The sequence below is a fragment of the Stylophora pistillata genome, chromosome 11, assembly GCF_964205215.1.
Source record: "Stylophora pistillata chromosome 11, jaStyPist1.2, whole genome shotgun sequence".
In the NCBI taxonomy this organism is placed as follows: Eukaryota; Metazoa; Cnidaria; class Anthozoa; order Scleractinia; family Pocilloporidae; genus Stylophora; species Stylophora pistillata.
The window spans coordinates 12,334,020-12,358,590 of NC_142529.1; the positions used below are offsets into that span (position 1 = coordinate 12,334,020).

The 24,571-nt window shown below is 37.0% G+C and overlaps 4 protein-coding genes across 4 annotated transcripts; 3 read left to right on the forward strand and 1 right to left on the reverse strand.

Annotated features, from left to right (window-relative positions):
- Positions 1–535: 535 nt before the first annotated feature.
- On the reverse strand, positions 536–13,561 carry LOC111326809 (lysine-specific demethylase RAD23A). The gene is made up of 12 exons (XM_022930888.2): positions 13,358–13,561; positions 10,090–10,171; positions 7,688–7,767; positions 6,758–6,808; positions 5,663–5,724; positions 5,043–5,164; positions 4,271–4,335; positions 3,415–3,477; positions 2,709–2,787; positions 1,975–2,099; positions 1,534–1,716; positions 536–920 (listed from the first exon to the last, which is right to left on the reverse strand). Exons 1-12 carry the CDS (start codon positions 13,421–13,423, stop codon positions 813–815), a joined length of 1,086 nt encoding a protein of 361 aa, XP_022786623.2. The 5' UTR covers positions 13,424–13,561; the 3' UTR covers positions 536–812.
- An 874-nt stretch (positions 13,562–14,435) lies between these two features.
- LOC111326836 (dynein light chain Tctex-type 5-like) lies at positions 14,436–15,641 on the forward strand. Its single transcript, XM_022930916.2, has one exon. The coding sequence runs from the start codon at positions 14,693–14,695 to the stop codon at positions 15,206–15,208; it is 516 nt and encodes a 171-aa protein (XP_022786651.2). The 5' UTR covers positions 14,436–14,692; the 3' UTR covers positions 15,209–15,641.
- A 740-nt stretch (positions 15,642–16,381) lies between these two features.
- Positions 16,382–17,817, forward strand: LOC111326807 (uncharacterized). The gene has a single exon (XM_022930887.2). The coding sequence runs from the start codon at positions 16,674–16,676 to the stop codon at positions 17,355–17,357; it is 684 nt and encodes a 227-aa protein (XP_022786622.2). The 5' UTR covers positions 16,382–16,673; the 3' UTR covers positions 17,358–17,817.
- Positions 17,818–21,968: 4,151 nt separating this feature from the next.
- LOC111326786 (uncharacterized) lies at positions 21,969–24,533 on the forward strand. The gene has a single exon (XM_022930855.2). The coding sequence runs from the start codon at positions 22,227–22,229 to the stop codon at positions 23,964–23,966; it is 1,740 nt and encodes a 579-aa protein (XP_022786590.2). The 5' UTR covers positions 21,969–22,226; the 3' UTR covers positions 23,967–24,533.
- Positions 24,534–24,571: the final 38 nt, after the last annotated feature.

A 24,571-nucleotide genomic window follows, 5' to 3' on the forward strand; every position in this document is an offset into this window, starting at 1 on the left:
CTATAATAAAGCTGAAATATAAGGGGAAGAGCAGACTTTTGTTCCCATCTTGGGAACACGAAGAAAGGAAAGCTTATCGAACCCTTGCCCTTATACTCCTCTTCCAGGATTGCTACTAACCCAAACTAAAAACGTTCATTGTGACCGGTCAACGTTCTTTAATTGCGTCCACTTGAAGATCTCTTCACTCGTTTCCTTACCATTAGCTTTAATTTTTTGTAAAGGCCACATCATCATGAAAGCTTTAATTCTAAGGGCAACGAAATATTACTGAGTTCGAACTCTGAATAAAGAGTCCACTTCAGATCGTAAATGCATATGCTATGATGCATCTTACACTCCACCACAATGTTCCACAGCGAAGTGACTCGTGAAATTATTCTCCTATCTAATCGGGAGGACGTTTTTTAGGATCAGTCACGATAGTTTATCGCTCTCACGTCTATGAATCTAGAGACTCAGACAAATCGGATGATTGGCCACACATTGTATCAATATCAGAGGTGAAATAACAATTATCTGGAAAGAACATCACTAAGATAAAGTCACTTAATATATTCTTATTACTAGGGTTAGGTACAATATAACAATTAACAAGTTGAACAACTGCAAATAATAATAATAACACCATCATCAGAATTCATGCTTTACTATCACTAATAATAATAATATACAGTATTAGCTATGCTAGTAGGATGGTCCAGCTGCACAGAAATGACCTTCAAATATTGATAGAATGTTCATTTAGGAAATCCAGAACATTAGAGATCTTGTAATTAAACAGTTGGCAGAAAATCTCATCTTGGGTACGTTCATTCATCCGCTTGGTTTAGTAGAAAGTTAGCAGCCAATGTTTCATTCTTTTCACAGGCAAAATAGGCTTGGACAACTAGAACTTCTGGAAATCCAAGTTGTTTTAGCTGTAAAATCAGGAAAAGAACACCTCAGTTTTATTGTAAATTGTGAGTTAAAGGGAAAAGAACACGAGGTGGGGTACTGGGGAGAGAATGGTGGAAGTTGAGTCAGAACTGGGAGAGCAACAAAAAAAAAAAGGTGATATACAAAATTAGAACTATAAATTAAAAGTTTGTAGAGAGGTATAGTTGCTTAATAAAAGATAGGAGGAATGCCAGAACTGAAGGTGTGGCAGTACATGGGTTGGGATCACAAAGGGACTGAAATACAATGCCCAGGCAATATTTGATCTATCCATCCATCCAGGAGAGAAGCTGGAGCTGGAAAACGATGAGAACAAGGAACAAAGATCATTGGTCAACCAAGGTTAGAGAGGATAGATAAGGAGGACAAAGAGGGACAGCAGTTATAACTAAGGTTTGGGAGGACAGAGAAGAACAGAAATACATGTACTTTATTTTAGGGCAGAAGAGAAGCTAGAGAAGGAGGAACAAATAAGGTCATGGGCTAACTAAGGTTAAGGAGGATAGAGAGGAATAAAAGGCGTACATGTGCTGTACAAGTGCAGGTCACAAGAGAAGCAAGAATAGAGAGATACAACAATCATACAACACTTACCCTCTCGATGGCTTCTTTTTCCTGTGGTGTAACACTAACATAGCCTGCATCAGCTGGTGGTGCTCCCAAGTCCTGTTCACCTCCTGAGCCAGGCTGCAGTGGCTGTGAGCCCACGACAGGGGCTGGACCAATATCAGGGCTGTTTAACATACCTATGAACTCCTCTTGATTTTGGCTTATGAGCTGCAATAGGAAGATATATTACAGACTCTTTTGCTACAACCTTAAAATTAATCTTTCACAAAGTACTGTTTATAACAAAATACCAAGTTATGTGGTATATATACCTAAGAAAGCTAATAACTGTAGAGCTTGTAATTTAATGCTGTGACCACAAAGACAATAGAAGTACATCTTATGGCTGTTTATAATTTCTCACATAGAATCAGCATTTATCTGTTGGGTTCATGTCTTGACCCCACCCTAAATACAGCTACTTACCTGAAGGAGTTGTGGGTTTGCTTGTCCCATTTGCTGCAGTAAAAGTGTTAATGATTGAGGGTTCTGTTGAACTTGCTGTCTCAAGTTAAGGAATGCAGGGTGTGAGCGCAGAAACTCCAGGTTACCTTTTGTAAAGAAAATATATTGATGTTCAACAAATTCTGATCTCAAGGAGTTGAGGATTTGCTTGTCCCATGTGAAGTAAAAATTGTTCATAACTGTGGGTTTTGTTAAACCTGTTGTCTCAAACTATGAAATTCAGAATGAGCACAGGAAGTTCCAGATACTGGCACTTTTTTGTAAAAAAAAAAATGTCACAACTTTCAACATAATTGGTGACTATTTTTCTTTAATTTTTCTTTCTCTTTTACACAGCAGGGAGACATTACCAAAGCTGCATGTAATCCTCTAAGTATACAAGATGCCTATCACAATTCAACCTGCTGTACATGTAGCACACAGTTAAAGAGTATATGGCTCACGTTTCTCTCACATGTAAATGTATCAGTACAATGTACATGTGATTCCCTCTACATCCATGGCAGAGAATTTGCTTAATAATCTGGAATGCTCAGTTATTTTGTAACTCTATCCCATACAAGTACTACTGATTAAATGAGCTGCATTCATACTGAGAACTTCTTTGATGAGATGGCTCCCTCATCAATAATATTAATATTGATATCAAACTCATCATAATTATCATCTTTATCATCACCATTATAATTCTTTACCTCCAGAGGCTGGTGCATCACCTCCACCCTCTTCTTGTTGTTCATCTTGTTCTTGGGCCTGGGTCATTTCTGGTATACCCTTCACATGTCACAAAATAACAAATTTATCGTTGAGTAAATGCTTAAAAGATTTTCAAGATAAAGTCAAACTATCTGGTTCACATGGTACACCACTGAGGTGAATGACTTGCATAAATTTGACAGATACAAAACAATATTTTATTGTACTTTTCTTTGAGAAATATTTACATTTTTTCCCTGGCCCACAGGTAGCCAATGTTTGTGTGGAGACTGGTAGGTCAGTCAGAGTTCATTTTTCAGGTAAATTCAATTGTCAAACTGTAATTCTAGACAGATTTATGTTACCATTTGCATTTTTGCAGTTTCAACAATTACCTATGACCTGAAGTGTTTTATCTTCCCTGAGTGTAGCAGGAAGTGTGATCATTGTCAGAATTATATATTTGTACCAGTCTAATAAGAAAGCGACATGTCACTTGCTTCTTATATTTAAAGACTTTTATACCCTCACAATACACACTCAAGTCACAGTTCAAGAACTACTGTCCATTAACAAGTAATGAAATCTAGATACCACATCAAAGAAACCAAAAGGAACTGAAGAAAAACTTGAATTCGAGCTGGTGAGATCAATTAGCTACAGGTTTCCTAAAATGAAGATATGTCTCCAGAAGAACATACTTACACTCATCAAGTATTCCACAGCTCTGTCTGGGTTGTTAAAACTTGCCCGGAGAGCTCTGTTAACCTGTCAGTCAAAAATAAATAAATAAATAAATAAATGAAGGGCCAAAGACTTCAATTAATAGCAAAGTACACATATATACTTTGGATATATCAACAAAGTTGAAATGGTAAATTGGCCACTGTAACAATTATAAAAGCTGACGTTTCTAGCGTTAGCCCTTCATTGGAGCTCTGATGAAGGGCTAATGCTCGAAACGTCAGCTTTTGTAATCGTTACGATGGCCAATTTACCATTTCAACTTTGTTGATATATCTAAATTATTTCGTTACTCCCACCGACGCAGCCCCAAACAGTTTCTTTAGAAACTATCAGCCTTTATACATATATACATAGCTGTTTCAAGAAAATTTGTCAAAAAAAGCAGGAAAATGCATGTTACAACCCAAAAGTTTTCAGGTCACATTTCCTTGACCTTGACATTTCAGGGAAATCTGAGAAAACATCAATGTCAGGATGAGGGATCCTAGTTTGATTAATTAAATTATACATTTCACCTGTTAAATTTATTGATAACTAGATACCCAGGTTACCTTTCAAGATTTAAATGCACTTTTGTCCTTTCTCTAACAACCTTTCTCCAAACAGCTGTATGTACTGTGCACACAATGCATCCTCGGAGACCCAGGGGCTGTGAGTCGATTTCAAGTTAAGGGCAGAAGAGCCCCTGGGTCTCCAAGGATGCACACAGTGTTGACAAAAAAGATTTGAAACTATTCCCATTTGTAATACCAACAAGCCTATCACTGCAACTAGACTCACAATGACATACTCAGTTTATGATTTTAAGACCCACCTTTTCTCTTTCAAATCCCATTGCACTGATTTCATCCACCATTCTGTCATACTCCTGCCCTGTAACTGCAAGTTCAAAGCAAACATTAGCAGTGAAGAAGTCTGGAAGACATGTTAGCTAAGTGGATAGTACTCTAGACTGCGATAACAAAGCACCATATTGAAGCACTGGCCTCTCTCAGCCAATCAACCCTTTAAATCCTAGCATCAGTGCATAATTATATTCTCCCTACTGTTCTCTATGCATTTTCTAAGGTGCTGACAATGAGAATTTGTTTAGCAGTGAAGAACTTCTACAGTTGTTAATAATTTCCTTTACTCTTGTGGCCTTTCTGTGTAATTCAGGGGAGATAATGTAAAGAGGAATTGGATGCTTGTCACTCTGATGGGTTCACCCCCTCAACAGGTCTGTGGTCAGTGCTGAAGTCATCTCAAGCTACTCAAGTTTATATTTCAACTATTGGCCTTAAATTTCACAAGTCACAGATCAAAATACAAATGGCAATAAGATGTAAATAATAAAAATTTTAAATTCTACTATTCAACTTTTTTAAGGGCAGGCTGTTTTTATAAAGTACTTATAATTTTGATCAAGATTTGAAAAGTAACAAACTAGTAAATCACTAGTGTCGGTGCTCTAAATTCGTGACTGGAGCCTTCAAACTCAAATTTGAGAACTGATATTTGAGTTTTTCACTAAAAAAAATTGAAGTGCAAAGGAATTTCACCTTAAAGTTTAGTTGTACATTGGGTGTTCTTTCTAACTGGCATACCTAATGTTGACTCAGCAGTGGACAAAACTTGATCTGAGCTAGAAGATGGAGTGGCAGTAGAAACAGCTGGACTTGTCGTTGATTCTGGTTCATCTGTAGCTTTGGGTTTATCAGCATCAGAGCTGGTCAGAGTTCCATTATAAAAAAAAAGGGTCAGAGGAAGAAAACATCTTGCACAACACAACAATAAAGAACAATTAACAACAACAGATAAGCACTGGGAAGGTGAGAGTGACCACCATACAGCAAAAGATTTGAGTCAAAGAGTAACCATGACCATCTAGTTCAGGGTTTTTAAAAGCAGAAAGAAACATACTAATCACATGTTCACAAAGGGTTGGATGTGTATGGAGCAGTTCAACTGAAGTGTATCATGGCCACCTGTGAACCCAAGGAATTCCTCCCCTTAAGATAAAATGGTACAACAACTAGCCTGCATTGTATCAAGTTTGACTTGGCCTACTCGTAATACAATTAGTCACTGGATAACAGGCAAATCTAAGCATATTGACAAACACAACTTACAAAGTAGTACAATAAAAATAAATATTATGATTCAATCAAATACCAGAACTATAAACTGTAAAGCACCTATTTCACCCAAAGAAAGTTCCCCTCACCTTTCAGGCTTAGACTCATCTGCAGGTCTTGCAGTACTTTCTGTGACTGTTGCAGCTGTGGGCTATCAATGTCATAATGTACATAAAGATTAGTCAATAATATGAACTTACAATACAGGGCTCAACACTAACTTTTCAACTTACTAGCCAAGTGGTTAGTGGAAATTGAAAACCACAAGCCAAAACTGAATTTCTACTAGTCTGTGGTGTTTAGTTAGGAAAGAATCATTTTAATTTCTCCCATCAAGTGTTACACCAACTGCCTCGTTATTACAAACGTCCGTCCCTTAAGTTTGAACACTCAAATGAGGTTACTACTAAACAATGCCTATTGTTGCATGTGGCTAGTTGGCTGCCATTAGTGTCAAGCCTGCAATAACAAGGAAACATGCTTTTTCATCAAACCACCATGCAGATGATGATTTCAAAATTAACTCAATGCAAAGGGAAACTAAACCTAGAATAAAGTTCTGTACATATTCAAGTCTGGATAAGTCAAGAACTATACTCACGAAGTAAGCACGTAATCTACATCTACAGTACAAACAAGCACAAATACAGTCAATGTATTTCAATTAGCAGTATTCTAGGCTGCAATGCTTCTATTTGCCATGACAAGCAGAAAAAAGATTGGCTCTTGAATTGCTGTAAAAATCAGTCATGAATTTGTATGGTGGTCGTGTTCCAAGCTGTATGATGTAACACTGGTTATCCTGCATGACCTCTTTGAATTTTGTGGTACACATAAGTTAAACATTTATAGGGAAAAATCAGTTGTTGTATTTGCCTTCATCACCTTAAGTGTCAGTAGTGTGCCTTTCAATGTTTGATGTACATGTACAATGTTGAACAACGACTGGACAGCAAAAACGTTGACTATTTTGAGGACAAGCCATAGAGTCAGCACTTATAGCCCCTAACAAAAACTATCCTTTTCTCCCTTTTCGGTTATAAACAATATTTTGTCTCCATTAATAATTTTAGGTTTACAAACTAGCACGAAGAACAGTTGAGCTTGAAGAAAGGGGTAAGTACTTCTTGACACTAAAATAATTTGAAAAGAAGCAAATCCTAGAACTGAGAACAAAATCCTACCTGAGGTGTTGATACAGGTTGGCTTGGAGCTGGTGCAGGAGCAGCCTTTGGCTAAAATATGAAGGGGAAAAAAAATCCAAATCTGAGTTATTCACAACATTTTATATCTTTCATTAACTTTTCATTCATTGGTATTAATTTTGTCATAATTTTGCACTGTGGCTGAATAGCTTATTTTGAGGGTGCCTCCACAGCAAAACACCCGTTAAACCCTCACTATTTTGATGCCTTTTTTAAAATCAAAATTTTCACTAGCAACCAAACTTTCGAATAAGTAAAGATTTGTGAATACATTTTACAACAAAAATCTGTGATAAAATATTGGATAACACCAAACCTTCAAGAAGGAAATAATTTGAATATATCAACAAAGTTGAAATGGTAAATTGGTCACCATTACGATTATAAAAACTGATGTTTTGAGCGTTAGCCCTTCCTCGGAGTGAAGAAGGAAATTGCCAACAGTTTTACTTAATACTGACAGGTTTGATGAATACTGACCAATCAAACTGAGATTCAGAATAAGTGAGAAATTTTCAAACAAATGGGATGTAATGATTACCCAAAAAACACATTGAGATTCTTTAAATATTTCAGGACTTCACAGTTTTGTGGGTTTAATAGACTGTATTTAATTATAGCAATAATGGGTACAAAAACAATTATATCAAAGGTAAAAATGAGTCTTGACAGCCACATGTACAACCAATATATCACACATTTGTATTGCTGCTTTTGCCAACAATACAGGCACAAATGCAAGTAGAAATACAATGTTTTATCAAAGCATGTTGAGCGCTACAGTGTATAACACATTTTGTATAACTTAAATCACTCATTCTCTTCCAACATAAGTCAAACTGCATACAAGAACTCTGCCGACAAAATACAGCACCTTGTGGTTATGCTAAAGAAGAGACTGGTGCTCACCTTTGCTACCATAATGACAACAAAACTCTTTTCCTCAATTTTGTATTCTGATACTGGCTGGTCATCATTTAATATTTTCCCTGAAAATGAATATGATAATTCAATGAACTAAACATAAAGGCTGTATGTAAGCTGGAGGGGACCATGACACACAATATTGTCACAATCATAGTTTTAGATCAAATTTAATACGACTTGTCTCGGCTGTCTAGCTCCTGAATATGCCTTACTTTAAAATAGGACCATGTAAAATCTTACAATTACTGTATTTACCCGTGTACAAGTCGACCCCATGTATAAGTTAACCCATCATTTTCAAGGTCAAAAGTCGGATTTTTCATAATTTCTAGGAAAGAAAAATTCAGACTAATAGAAATTTCCCAAATGGCAGATCTCTTATTTCTGAGAATTTATTGGAAACAAGGTGAATTAAAAAAAAAAACTGCAGAGCAAAATGTGATGGTGTGCTGTGAAGTTTAGTAGCACTTGTTTACATCACCATGACTCATGATTTAGGCATATACGAGCACTTCGATTTACTGGAGGAGTAATTTACCATATTTTGTACATCGCTTTGAAAATGAAATCTTCATGCATTTAAATAACCTTTTGAAAGGAGGTTTAGTAGACCAAAGGAACACCGAAGAGCTTCGAAGGATCACTTGATGAAAACAGCACCATCTTGGAAACTACACGCGTTCATGCGAGAAAACAGAATTTGCCAGGTCACTAAGCTACTGTAATTGTTCGATGAAAACGAGAATTCAGCACTGAAAACAGCAGCAAAGCTGTAAGGAAAAATGTCTGCTCTACTGATCAGAAGATACAATGGAAATCAGCCCCACTAGATTATTGTTTAAGCCACGTAAAATTTATTATTTCAAACTTTTTTGTCGATGAAGAACGCCCTGAAAACTGACGAAACTCGAACACAATTAGAACTGGTTTTGTAAACTCAGTTTTCGTAACGGACTTTGGGCAATTGTTATGCCAATTTCTTGGATTGCTTGGGTCACGTCTTTGTCTATGATCCGTGTATAAGTCATGGGTGATTTTCTGGGCTGATTTTTCAGTCATAAAGGGTCGACTTACATGTATACACGGATGAATACGGCTATTGATTTCATTGTTTGCTGTTCTCATACTGTTTGGAAATAGTGGTACTGATATGAGCAAGGTTTCTTGTAACAACTGACAAGGGTTGGTGGGTCAGTGCCACCATAATTTTCATGATAACGGCAAACAAAACACAAAATCTTTTCCCACACTTTCAGATGCAAAATCCCATTAAGATCATCTGTTTTGTTTTGTTTAAAAATTGTTTTTAAACAAAACAAACATCCTGCGCATAGCAATAAATCATGGTGTGCTTACTGATAATTCTAATTGATAGTAAACAAAGTGTTTTGCTTGCCTAGAGAACTAATACAACATCTTTCTTGGAAACTCACTAATTGGTTACCCTGAAAGCACTTGGTTTCTCCTCTGCCTATAGGAGAAATCAACTGCTTGCAGGGTAAAATTGAGGTACCTAGCAATACCTGATAAGCACAATAGCCTAACCAGCTACAACATTCACAGTAAGATTGTATTTTAAAGTAGTTCTACGACTAAAGCAAGCTCTAACTTTCACATAGAAAGTGCAAGTTGACTTCTGTAAGATCACTGTTTGCCCCATAAATTTACCACAATCCCTGATGATCGATAGCAATTGATCCACTTTAGTATATTATGTGTAATTCTACTTGTAGATCCTGACTATTATTTAGATATGCTAAAAGAGTGGACAACACTGAAGGTGTGCTTTAATTAACCACTCAAACTCCAATATCCTTTTCTATCAAACTCTCAGCAACTCATATGATATTAAACCCCAAAATATTGTAGTTGTTGTAGGAATAAATTAGGTAAAATTATCTTTTTGTACTAGATAATCTCAATGTTTTAGTGTATACAGCACTTATCTCCACCAGTATATCCAACATTTGGTCCAAACTTGTTTATTTGGGATTTTCCAGCTTTCATGACCAAATATACACAGCTTATCACTGTTTTCATATGGAAAATACAGATGAACATCCACCACTAACCAGTTCCACTTCAATGAATCATTATTAATTTTTATATGACAAGGTAGTCCCAAGGCAAATTTGAGCATTCTGATTGGTTCTTACTTGGTCAAGGTATTTTGCCATACAGATGCTTTCCATGAAAATGGTTATAAACTGTGTATTTTTGATTTTGCAAAAGCAAGTAAATTAAAAATAAACAGGCTTGCTCCATGCTATCACTACCTTGAGCCAATAGTCCTCAGTACAGCCCACATGCTCTGTTATTAAGTTGTTATTTCAACATGAAAGTATCAAATAGAAGTTATAATAATCACAACCAAAATTCCTTACCAGCATAAATAAGTCTGATACAGGCCTTGGGATAAGCATCCTTTCCTTTCTCAGTTTCTAGTTTGTTTTTGAGATCTGCTACCTGAAATAAAAAAGATTGTTAGATAAAGTTCTATATGACAGGCCTTCTGACAGGGTGCGCGAGTGCGGAACCGCACAATTCAGTCAAACCCGCCCAATCCCGCACAATCCGTGAAAATTCGCAAAATCCCGCACAATATGGAAATTTTTATTTGAAATTTCAATCAAAACAGGTATTTCTGTCGAGTATCAAGATTTCTAGAATATTCTAGACTATTTTCAGACTATTTACCTTCAAAAACACTCTAGCATTTCCACGCTTTCATCAAACAACTCGTCAATTGCGTTATTCAAATAACAAGGCATTTTTACAGTAGCCTGCGCTTTCCTGGGCACTAGTCTACTTCTAACTCTATTTTTCATTGGCGGTTTGTGCCTATGCTTTTCAAATAACAAATCAGAGGTGTTGTTGAATAAGGCCGCTGGTGTTGTGGCTTTCTCATTCAAAGTGAAAAAAGGAATGTTTATTCTTGGCATTTACAGAATGAATGGGTTGTCAGATATTAAGACTTTCGTAAATCGTAGTGGAATAAGAAAACACGGCTTCCATCAACAGTAACTTTTACTGGCGAACTCAAGTTATGGGGCGATCTCCTTGAGTGTTTTCGTTTAGCTCTTTCGATCGCTTTGACAAACAAAGAATTACTTCAAAATAGGTTCTAAAGTTCAGTCAATAAGACAAAAATCATTCAAAGTAAAATCTAGAAGTCATTTAGCCATTACAGGAGGAATTTTACATTGATATTACTTGAAAAGGTATGATTTATGAGGAGAACCCGATGTTTACATTAACAGGGAGTGGAATATGAAATATTTTGTTCGATGCAAGATTACGCAATCCTGCACGATAACCCGCACAATTATCTTTTTCTCCCGCACAATTCGCCTCCAAAAAAGTGCACAATTTTCATTTTTTTCCCACACCCTGCCAGAGGGCCAGATATGACAATGTCGAAGTTGACTCTACTATAAATATTATGCATTTTAAAAATATTGAAAGTTAAATTGTAAAATAATTAAGAATAGAATATCAATTAAAAATATAATTAAAAGAAAGATCTATGTCACATTATTAAAAAATATATATAACATATTATTATCCATGTATCAACTAAAAAATGTTAAAAAAGAAAAGTCTCAAGATCAAATTTATAAGTGGTCAGTGACTTTCACCTTCCCATATCCTCTGGAAGAGAATTCCATAATACTGGGGCAAGATATGAAAAAGCCTTTTGACCATACATCTTAAGTTTACATCTTGGTATTACAAGTAGAGATTTAATGGATGAGTGCAGTGTTCTCAGAGGAATGAATCTAAGTAAATAATTGTTCTACATTCTAAAGCGCATAGCAGTACATTTAACCTTGTTGTGCACAGAGTGTTGACTGAGAGATAAACAAATTGTACAATGTACTGTTCAAAAGACTGTCATGTGTGAACTCAGGAACTAAACTGTCTGAAACTAAGAATAAACCTTAAAGTCTCAATTAAGTTAGTATTTATGTATCAGAAAAGAAAAGTATCAACTAGATGTCATTACAAAGCATGACCATTAACAGAACTACAATGCCTTTTTATTTTTTCCTTGTAAGTTGATCTTTGATTCCGAAATTGTATCATAATTATATGAAAATAATCAGGCAATGAAAAGACTTCTTTCTTTGCTTTTCTTCAGTAAGTTAGTATTCATTTATCAGAAAAGAAAAGTACCAACTAGATGTCATTACAAAGCATGACCATTAACAGAACTAGTTAGTAATTATGTATCAGAAAAGAAAAGTATCAACTAGATGTCATTACAAAGCATGACCATTAACAGAACTACAATGCCTTTTTATTTTTTCCTTGTAAGTTGACCTTTGATTCCGAAATTGTATCATAATTATGTGAAAATAATCAGGCACTGAAAAGACTTCTTTCTTTGCTTTTCTTCAGTAAGTTAGTATTCATTTATCAGAAAAGAAAAGTACCAACTAGATGTCATTACAAAGCATGACCATTAACAGAACTATAGTGTCTTTTTATTTTTTCCTTGTGAGTTGGTTGACCTTTGATTCAGAAATTTGTATCATAATTATACCTCACAATGATCCACACCAAATTCTCATGACTTCCAGGCCTGGGTAAAACTACTATTGTTTGATTCCATTTCTTTCTGGGTGTTCAATGAACTGTGCTTACATTAACCCTATACTGTACATCCTAACATCATTGTGCATATTTTCCAAACTGTTCTATACACAATTCCTAAGGAGCTGACTAGGAGAATTTGTTTAACAATCAAGAGCTACTTTAGTTGGTGATCATTTCCTTTAATCTTGTGACTGAAATGTTTGACTCAGTGACAACTGTGTTAAGAGAAATTAAAAGCTTATCCTTTAAAGGGGTAAAGAGTTAAGAACATGGTGAACTGACAAACAGTACTGTGACCTTCACAAATTGTAAACAAAGTTACACGCTGTATCACATGCCTGACAGTTTCTCTGAATATTCCCTTCATTTATCACAGAACAGATGAAGATTCAAAGATATTTGTTATTGTCATAGCAGATAATGAAGGATTGTCTAGTTAATGACTTTAATATGATTAGATGACAAAGTATATATATTTTGGTGATAATTAAGTTATTACAAGGGCATGAAACATCAGACAAAAGTATGAAAAATAAAATAAATCCATAGGAAACTGCACAATATATAAGTTATAAAATCTAAGCAATAAACTGGCAGCCACTTTCCATTCATTTTCTGGCAGGAAGTTGAAAATTCTTTGATTTTATGCCACTGCTATTTATATGAGCAGGTGAAAGGATTTTTAGGAAACAAATTTCTGTTATCGATTGCTTACTAATCACAAGTGTTATGAGGACAAAAGCCTACTTTTAAAGCAGAAACTCTTCATACTTAACTTGAACGGTACTTGGACAAGAAAATGTGACGACACTTTTGACAAAGAGGTTCAGAAAATGTCGAGTGCTAATTCGATATTTCAAAAACTAGAGTAATATTCGAGAAACCGAGTGCACTGAAAGACAGGATAAAGTAAATAAGTAAAAACACTGTAACAAATACAAAAAAAAAAAAAAATCGAGAAAAGATAGAAAAATGTGATTATCAATGTAAAGATTTAAAAAATTAACTGAAAGATCGAGACATGCTCGTGATCGCTCAGACTGTCAAACGTACCGTTGCAGACTCGTCTATTTCGAGCTTGAAAGTTTGTTGTTGAAGAGTTTTAAACGTTATCTGCATGGTTCTTCTCTAATCCGTAGTCAGATTTAGATCCACGACAGTAAAATACCACGGTTGAAAGCAAGGAAATCAAAGAAATTTGGGATACTGCACCACAAGCATTTGTAGCGTGTAATTCTTAGAAAGAACCAGCCATATGACGTCATCACGCGTAGTACGTGTACCTCGCATGCGCCAGATAGTGCGCGAAGAGTTGTGGGTAGTTTTCTGGTAGACTGGGCATGAGGTTGAGATTTTGAGAAGTCCGAGAAAACCTGCGCCAAGGAGATCCAAGACCCTACTTTCAGGCCCGTTCCTTTTTCACCCCACTGCTGAACGGTAGTTAGCTACTACTACTTTTTACTCATTGTTTGCAATTTAAGTCGCCATATAGCACAAAACGTGCTCAGCGATACTACACACAAAAACGTCTGATGAGATATATCTATTATATGCATTTTTCCGGCTTATAGCTTATTACGTCATGCAAGGAAATTTCTGAATTTTTTTCTCAAGTCCAGTTACAAGTGGCAGCTTTGAAAAAATCGATTGATTGATTTTGTTCATAGGTTACGATGGTCGACCCCATTACAGCAATAAATAGTAATTTAAAGAAATAAATATGATTTAAATTAGTTATTTAAATATCTTAAGTTGCCCTCCCCTACCCTAAAAAAGGAAAGAAAAACAGCATTTTTCTTTGGTAAATATTTCTTTGCCTTGTCACTTTACATTTATTATAGACAGCCTAGCTGTAGTGTTGTTAAAAAAATACAAATCTCTCAAAGTACTACAACACAGGAAACTGATTTATTTTTATTCAAAGTTTTCCGGACCGGACGTAGATGAAATTTGTGAGAAAAACGCCGACTTCTTGGCCAACTTCAAGTGAAAGGATATCACTGTGTGTAATAAGTGAAATATTTGTAAAAGCTTGCTAAAGACAGCATGTACTCCAGCTCTTTCTGTTTCAATAACAAAAGGTTGTTTCCATGGAGATGGACTAACAGGAAACATCTGCCATGAAGACCTTTCATGTTATGTATGGATCATTTCGATCACCCGCTGTGATTTGGTGTTAAAAAAAGCAAAAAACCAATCTCAGTTTACGAATTTCAGGCTCCCATCCTGAAACGAAGGGTAAGACTAATTTTTCTTCGAGAGAGAAAATCAGAGGAGATCTCTGCGAAGTTTCACTTTATAAAGGGAAGCTTGTTTGAAATTGAACTGATTCTTTGACGAAGGACTAAGGATAAATTCGCAAGCTGATTTTATATTTGAAGCTCGACAATGGAAAGAGTTAGATTTCGTGGTCAGCACTTTGGGATATTTGAGAGAAGCTTGCGAAGTGAGGATTCTGCGAAAAACCCTGCAACAGAACAGAGAACACCTCACATAGACGAGACAGGAGATTTAGAGGAACACCTAGGAAAGAAAACACAACAGCACGATTCGACGAATAAAGTCGAAGGACGACGGAGACAAAGCGTGTTTTACGCACACGAAATCAAGAAAATAATGGACGAAATTTTGGAAGAGAAACTATCCACTCAATCATATGACGCCAATATTTGTAGGGTGCTTTGTGTTAGTTTGTCAGAGGATATCAAAAGCCGAGTAAAGAATCTAGGAATGGAGAGATTCCGTTTGATATGTAGTGTTAGTATAGGATCTAACTGTGGCCAAGGTATTTTGATGGCTAGTCGGTTCCTTTGGAATGATTGCAGAGATAATTTTTCGACTTCATCTTTTCAAAATGCGTCTTTATTCGCTGTAGCAATCGTTTTCGGAGTTTTAAAAGAGTGAAGTGACATTTGGAAGGTGGAGGAACACTCTTTTAGTAGCCAGGCTGAATGAATGAATGCTTTAGACAGCATGTGATCAGGATCCTGATGACTCTATATCTAAACGTGCCGAGGTCTCAAGCCAAAGGAAATAAAGAGGTAGTAAGTGTTCTTCTCAGATATTACCCTTTTAAAAAATTATCTTCATGCTGGTCTTAAAAAAAAATTAGAATTATCATATGGAAATTAGGCCCTTGCTTTCAAGTTTCGGTGAACGAAGGTACAATTTAAATAACAAAGATGGTTTTGATTTCATTACTGAATTGTTCTTTTTACTGAATCAAGACAAATTTTGTTTCTCCGAACGGTGTTCGTGTGATGACATTTTGGTAATTTTTCTGTTTTCCTTTGTCAGGAACTGAAATATATTAAACAATATAAATTATTGACTAAAACGCTTAAGTTGTTGACTCTTTTATTGAAATAAGTAATTTCAAATGAAAATAATCATGGTGAGAAGCTTTCAACTTACACGAATTAAACATTATGCCCATGTCTTGTTTCATAACGCCAAATAAGTATAAAAATTTGTAATTTTTGTCGCGCTTCAAGAAACTCGTTCATCGAACTAGCATAGTTTTTTCACATCGAACAATCAGTTGAGTTTTGGAGGCGAATTGTACTCTCGAACGCAACTCCACACAGCCGTCAGCCATCCTGGGACTCAGGTCTCTTATAGTCACACGGTAGACTAACAGCAATAAGTCTCTGGGGCAGAGTGGGGATGAAATCTCACAAATGTTAGTTATTACAGATTCTTCACTGTCCAAAATCCGAGTTCGTCACTGAGGTTGTTACAGACATAATTGATATGTACTGTAAAAACAGGCGGGAGAGATTTTTCAAATGGATTCTCACAACTTCCAAATAACTGAATAGAGAAATCATTGATTTTGTTGAAACTCAAAATCCTTAACTCTCTCTCCAAACTTTAGATTTTTCATTAATGTTTTTGTCGGTCACAAATATCATCGTGATTCATAACGACCATAACCAATGTACTAATTAAATGATAACGTGACAAGTTACTTGTAAGCAGGTCCAGACACAGCGTACAATCCTATCATAGCCACAAATGTAAATGATGAACCACAATTTCTTTGAACTTCTGACCTTCCGTACCTACGTTTTCAAGTTCTAAGAACTATATTTATAAACCCTTGACCCAGACGTTTATAAAATCCTTAAAAAAATGTACAAGATGTTTAGCTTCGTCATCAGGTAATTATATTGCTCTTTAAGAGTCCGAGATTGTCAATCAAGTTCTCCGCGGTTGTCACGAGGTTAATGTATAACGCTCTAGCGGAAACCTAAAAGGAAACATGTTACGAGCTAATTAAAAGACTGATGTCGGTATTCGAAGCTCGCAAAATCGTGTAAGTTTTCGCTTTGTTTCATCACGTCTCTAATTGGAGGGAAATCTTTGGATGATGAGCAACAAGACCGGGGTAAGAAGTCCAGCGGCAAGATTAAGAAGTCTGGCTTTGAGTAGGTCTGTTGGCAGACCAAAGCTGCGAAAAGCTCTGTCGGTAAACAGCGAAAGTGAGTTATTGAAGGCAGTCTCTGGGGCTTCACTCACGACAGGCAAAGATTTCGGGGTGAGCAAAACCCCACCTTTACAAAGGAAAACTCTTAGTGCCTCTGAAAATGTGCTTTCATTCAAGTTACAAGCCAGTTCATATAAGGAATACGACAGAGAAATCATGACTTCAGGCAACCATGCGGAAAACGTCAGTAAACAGCCAAGGACTGGCAAAGAATATCACAAAACAAACGGTTTGGATCGTAAGGATTTAAACTCGAGAATGCAGGAGATAATTCGCCAGAGTTTGTCTGCGCACCTTGAAAGTACGGAATACAATCACGAAATCTGTGGCAGCAAGTGTAGAACTATAAGCCAATCAATAGAGAAAGGTGTTAAATCTCTTTGTGATACTCAATACAAGATTACAGCTCTGGTTTACATCGGTGCTAGTCGAGACCGAGGAATTGAAATTTCTAGCCAGTGTGTTTGGAATCCGAGGACAGATAACTTTGCGATGGCAACATTTGGCACGAATTCGTTGTTCGCAACAGGGATTGTTTTCGCTACGTTATTCAACGGCGACTAAATGTTTGTCCGCAGATATTTAGTTCTTGAGGGAATCACAGCTCTCCCGCAGGAGCTAATATACTTTTCACTTCATAAGTATTAACAATAGAAGAAAAAACAGTGTGGGACATGTTGAAAGTGTTATTCAATAATAGGGACATAATTACTTGTACGATTAAAGTAAAAATAAAAACGCCGTTGTAAATTGTCAGGTGAGCGGGCGCTTCATTAATTTCAACTGTTTGTAAAGGTTCAGTATTTCAGGAGAACAAAGGACTTTGAGTTTTGGAGTCCTTGAGTCGTAACTAAATAGTCAAAACTTTTCGTTTCAATTTTTTTTTTCAATTCCAGTGTTCAAAGACTGCGTAGAACCAGGAGTTTTATGATAGATCATTTCAAACTCAATAAACAAATAACGCTCGTACTCTAAAGCCCAAATACACTTGTGTAACTTTATTAAATAATTTATTCACGTTAAATCCACTGTTGGACTTTTTTTGAAAGCGAGTTTCATCCACTGTGAAAATATTGAAATGATATTCAGTTAATGGTCCTTCATGAACGGTTCTTTTAAAGAACTTGAAAAAGAATGATGAGCAGGCGTACAAAAAAATGCAAACATCCCTTGGATCGGATATACTTCACGTAAGGTCAGATATCGTATATTTTTCTCCTTGGACATTATCTGTTCCTCGAAGCTCATGAGTCTCCCCGAGCTTCGCTCTCTCGTAATACTGCTCGGATCTTGTTTTAGATAATGTCCGCACACAAATCTCCGTGTAACAGGCAGTGTTCGCACTCCGATTACAGTGCATTGTGGTACAACAAAAACAACAACAAATTTACTTGTTAAGGCAGGTTACTAAAATAGGCAAGACCATAAGTCCTGATGCGGACCTGCACACTAAATTAACATTATAATCACAATTGCACATTTAAAATCTATAAATATAAAAATACAAGGATACAAGGTGTGTAAACATTAAAGCTATTACTATAAACCTATCTGAAAATACAAATATAAAAGTTGTTATCACGTAAGCTATGATGTATGCTTAAAAATAGAAAAAATCATCATCTTTCTTTTTAATCATGGATGACTCTTTGGTATATGATATTTTCATCAAAATGTCCTTATTTTTATTAAATTCTTTCAGAAAACTCGGAATAGAGGGAGCTTCTTTAAATAATGCGATCTGGAAGAGAATACCAAGCTATAGCTGCCCTATGCTTAAAAGATAGTCTTCCCATTTCCGTTTTCGGTTTAGTGATATTTACATTCAAAATATTTCTTATATTGTATCTGTGTTCCTGCTTCGAAACTAAGTTATTAAGGTAGTCATTAGAGAGACCATAATATGATGTCTAAGTTATGGATAGTACCCTTTTCGTGTAAAGATATGAAATAGGGGACCATCCCCTCAGCTTACACATGTCGTCCATATTGATATAGCGTTAATAAGGCGGTAAAAGCGGCAGAAATCGGCTGATTTTGACTGAACATACTGTAAAAGTTAGGCCGTTTCTTTTTCCTTTCACTATAGGTAACTATAATTTGATATACTATAAATGTGTAGAAGAATTTTTTTTTCTGTATTTGTCGCGTATTCTATCGTTCTCAAGGACAAACGCAAGCACTGTTTTTTTTTTAACATGTAATTTATGACCGGTTTTCGAGAAAGTCAAATTTGTTGTACGTCGTAGTTTGAAGCCTTTGAAAGATTTGTATGGCCACTGTGATCCTTCTTCAAAAGCTCTGACCAAACGCTCTCAAACACTCTCCAACGGTGCAAATGTTTTATATATGCCTTTTAAGTGATAGTGTTTAAGACCTGTTGTGGCAGCGAAAATGCCCACTGCTGCGTTCAGTGTGTTGCGTTACATAGCGTTACTACTGCAACTGGGGACATTTACTATATCTACTAAATCGTGTTGTAAGTCTACGTTCTTGATCATTGAATGAAGGACAGTTTAATTGAAGCAATGAAAAGAGTCACTTGATTCATGAAAACTTCTGCCTTGCGTGAGACCACATGCCGGGAAGCCGGAAAGCAAAAGGCAGTTGACCGTTGAAAGATGTTGATAGACCTGTGCGTCTCCTACCATTCGCTAGCGCTTTTAAATTTTCTACCCTCAAAGTTCTTATTGAGATATCTCTTAATGACTTTCCTTTGCGATGTGATAATAAGGGTCAGTTTTAAGGTGTCATTTCCCCCTCTTTATGTTCTTGAGGTTTGGCAAAGCCGGATGAGATTGTGTTACAAAGGCAATATTTTTTTCTGTGTGCGTGCTATTTTCTTTGTTTTAAAGTATACTTTCTCTCCGGCAGAAATAAATCCTGAGATACGTTTTTCAAAACCCTCACCTAGGTTTCGTCTATTTTCGAAGCGTATTTTGAAACTCTGTACATTTTCATTAAACGTAAAGCGAGACAATTTCGTTCTCAGGAAGGGTCTTAGGAGGCATGGGGCTTCTCCTTTCACAAATCCAGTATTTAGCTTGGTGGAAAAAGTTCGTGTATTAGAAGGTCTCTGTCTCTTTAATATGCGTTTGCATGTCAAGGGCCTATGCCCTGTTAAATAACTCGCGTCTAGGAATATAATTTCTGACTTCTTTCCTCCGAAGAACGAATTTGTCACGGAGGAGTGACAGGAGTCGCGCAGGCCCGCCAAACTTTTTAACTTTCGAAGGAACGGCAACAGACAGTGAATCCCCAATACAATCTATGTATATTCACGCTATCTCGCTGCCACCAAAAAAGTTCACTTGAAGACGTAAAGATGCATATGATTCGCTTTTTGTTTTATGACCATGACGCGCCAAATGAAGGCTATTGCTTATCTATGGGCTAAAATTCTTCCAAATCGGGGAAGTACTCAAACGAACTGAAAAACTGGAAAAAGTTCAACAGAGCCCATCGCTCAAATGGCGGATAACGCTAACCGACGGATAAATCGCTATCCAGCGGAGAAGTGTAAACAACACGTACGGCGCTGTCCACCGGATAGAGATTTAAGAGAAAAGATCTCCTAGATAGGGTCAGGAGTATACATAGCATCATTGGGAATCATGATGATCTTCAAGGGAAAGTTGGGCTTCAACTTCAACCCTCCTTGCATAGTGCATACATGCTGATTTGAAGAGAGTATCAAGCGTCTTTGGTATATATTACACATCACAGGTGAAAATACTTTTCACTACCGCTAATTGGCTAGTTCGGAAGTGATTAGCAAGTACTATTCACCGGATAAAACAATTCTTTCAGTGCGTGACACGTTGTGTGACACGTTGACGCGAGCATCGTTGTCTGTACTCTTATCGACAACGGCAAATTGGTCAATCATATTGCGGCATAACTGCCAACTGTGGTAAAAACTAAGTTTTTTGTTTCTGTTTTTTTTTTCTGTTCTAACCCTATCTCAGCAATTGATGCAACTACGGGAAATGGTAAAATAAATTTGTGCACCGCTTTCTGTGTTTGAAACCCCATATGTGGCGACCGACGACCTGTCACTGTTCATCAAAACTGGTCTCCGAGTTGTCTCCTAGGTGTAGCTGGAGAGACTGATTACGAGTTTCTATTACACTGCGAAAAGTCTAGAAACTAACAGGCTTTTCAGAGAGTGTATACGTCACTTTGAGTCGATGATATCTGGTGCTTTTTGTTTCCTACTTTGCTTTTTGTTTCCTACTTTGCAGTGGCAGAAAGTTTTTAGGGTAACGGTGGCCTGGGCTCCATTAATATGGAAATCAGTGAGGTTACGGATGTATATAGATTAATCTGACAGTTGCTGGGAGAGGAAGAAAGTTTTTAAGAAAGTTTTTAAGATTCTGGGAGGCACTAGTTTTCACTGACATCAAGGGTTGTCTAGTAACTTGAGCACTGCAATGAATTAAGCAATAAAGTAGAATTTTTTGCCGAAGTGAAGGAAAGCAAGATGGAACCCCCGAAAAAATTGCAGTTTCGTTCTAGTGTTTGGCATTTGTTAGATTTGAAATCAGTTTTGACATACTTTTTACAGCGACTACTACAGGTTTATCAGGAATGACAAACGTTTGACATCAGATTGCACCGATAAACCCATAGAAAATTGAGGTTGATTTAGCAAAAGCAATAGACCGCAATCGGTCTGTCGGTTTACTAACGTAATAAGCCACTTGGGCTGTTGGGAGAACATTTGAAAAGTTTTTTAATCACTCGCCTCTGGATCGTGATTTACAAACTTTTCTCCCGTATTTCCTCTTCTCTTTACCCTACTACGACCCTCTTTCCCTGGTCTTCCATAGCGACGAACGAAGTCAATTTTCTGTCGTCTTGACCACCAGCTTGCTTGACAACGTACCTACAATCACTGTCTCAACTTAGTCAATGAAACGCAGTCTGAATGTTTTGAAAATCAGTTCAATTTGTTATACGTAGGAGTGCTATTGTCTAAAATAAGATGCAGTTTCTCTGAATCATTCATAGATGGCAGGCAGCTAACATTACGCAACTTCCGCTGTCAGTCAGTTGTGTTCTTTCAAAATTTGCGGCCTCTGATATTAACCCCAGTTTGCACCTGCCTCACTCATTTTGTTGCCATAGCTACGACAGCCAAAATCTATCTTCTCTCACTTGCCTCTCACAGACAGCGCATAACTACAAACAAACAGCGGCAGAAAACTTTTCGTTCAAGAACATATTTCATTATTTTTCAATAGCTTTGCGTTTCAACGAATGAGTCTAAATCCTGGTGAGGAAGTTTAACTAATATTTGTCTAATGGATGCTAATTCATCACTTTCGGAACATCTTCTCTAAGTAACTCTGTGTTTGTTGGGGAATCAAATGTCGTCGAAATCTGAAGTACATTACGAAAAGTAACGGAACATAACTACGGAAAAAAATCATGGCAGCTTTAGTTAAGGCTATCGAGCAAAAGAGGTTCAAACAAGCCAAATTACTTTTGAAACTTGGCGACAATGTCAATCAACAGGAACAATTATCGGGAAAAACTCCTCTTTTAGCGCTTTGTTTCGTAGAGGACGAGAATCTAGCGTGTCGTATGACGAAGAAGTTACTCCTTAGAGGAGCAGACGTTTGCATGCAAGACGAACATGGAATGAGTCCGCTTATGCAAGCGTGTAAGCTGGGTAAAGAGAAACTAGTCAAATTACTTCTTCAAAGCGAAGAGTGTGATTTTGCTGCTGCGGACAAAATGGGGAATACTGCGCTTCTTTACTCCGTTGATGCTGGTAACGCTGGCATCACTAAAGCTCTTACGGAAGCAATGAATTCCTACGATGTACGAGCTGCTGATAAACCCAACAACAAAGGCGAGACTCCTCTGATTAGAGCGACGAAACTCAAACGAGATGCTTGCAAGGAAGTGTTATTAAATGATGGAAAAGCGTCCCCTTCTGCCCGTGATTTTGATCTTAAACTAAACGCCAAAGAATGGGAGTGGCATCTAAAGGATGAAAAAGAAGAAATAGATAAGACGAATTTAAGAAACAGAGTCTTCTGGGGACAAAATAGAGGCAGATGTGTAAAGTCAAGGTCCTCATCCATAATTGATTACAGACGGGATGTGACGAGTTCCACCAAGCTGGGAACCTATTCAGTCAGCTTTAATCATAACTGTAACGGCATGAATTCCAACAAGAAGTTTCTACGAAGGACTAAGTCTGCTCCTTTGGTGAGTTGCGAGAACGCTGACAAACGTACTTCGACATCCAAGATTTTCCATTTTGAGTTAAGCGATGCAGCAGAGAGAATTACTAAACAGAAATTTCCAGAAAAAACAAACAATTCATGTTTTGAGAAAAAGACAAACAAGGGCAAGATGAATTCAAAACAAAATAGTTGGTCAGTGGGAACCACAGGGGGGTCTTTCAATCATCACGATTTGAGGACATGCTCAGTGGAGGAAATGCTTCCTTCGTCTGCTGCTGTCACAGAAAAACAAAAGATGGCTTATGAAAAGAATGGTAAAAACAACGAAAACAGATTGCCTTCTGGTCAAAGCCAGTTACCTCAGCTTTTTAATCTGATGACTCATCAAAAGACCCATTCATTCCGGTCCTCAGCGACGACACCAGCCCCTGGACAACAAAGAAGCAAATGGTCGACCCGTGAAGGGAAAGGAAACAAAAGGAGAATATTTTCCAGAAGGAATTCAACAGCGATGAAAAAGCAGTGTCTCTCAGGTAGAAGATGGTCTACAGTCGAGTCTTCCCTCATTGCGCTAGGACGATTTTCCTCGCTTTACAGTCGTTCGGATTTTCAGGCGTTAAATCCAGACAACCGCACGATGTTGGAAAAATCAGCTATAAAATTGAGACCAAGCTCGGAACAATCAAATCTAGAAGAACTAGTTATAAACGGAAAGAGTTCAAACAGAAAATCAAAATCATCAGCTATATCTCCTAATTTGTTGAAGCTAAAGGTACCTCTTTCAGCATCCCTTCCCGACAGCAGTGGTTCCCGCGGACGGATTAAATCTTCTAGACCAAGATACAAGAAGCACAATAGTGACCCACTCCCAGCAGATAGAACCTTCTTGAGCGGGTCGTTACGGGAAGTGGCTGCAGGCCCAGTGATCGAGGAGTTAGAGGAAGGAGGGGATAGCGAAAAATTAGAAAAATAAATGAAAGGTGGATTGTTAAGAATAGGATAACCTGAAGACTGTGTAAAATCTTAACTCTATCAGTTTTCATTTTTTTTCCATGCAACTCAGTAAGGACAAAGACTTCTTTGCTTACTGTACTATTTGGCAGGGTTCATCAGTATGTAATTATACATTTGCCATATTTGAAAACTAAGTGAGAACATGTAGAAATAATAAGTCTATTCCCTCGAGTAAAGTAGCTACTGGAAAGCGTACGTAGCTCATTAAGGACCTCAAGCAAACCACGACGGCGACGGCAATGACATGGAAAAACAAAAGACCTAATCGGCAGAACAATAGCTCAAAAAGTGCATTTTAAAACTTAGTACATTTCATAGCCGTCATTTTCAAAATAACAGTCTGAAATCACCAAAATTTGCGTCGTTTCCAAATCGAAACCGCGACGGCAAGTTTTTTTATTTTCCATTTGGAACTCAATGCTACTTTTATGCGTTATGTTGAGGTTGAGTTATGGCACCATATGAGATGGTAAACACATGCAGCCATTTTCGAAATTCTAATTAAAAGTAGAAATTCATTTTTTAATCGACGTCTTCCTTGACGTTACCGTCGTGACTATTGTC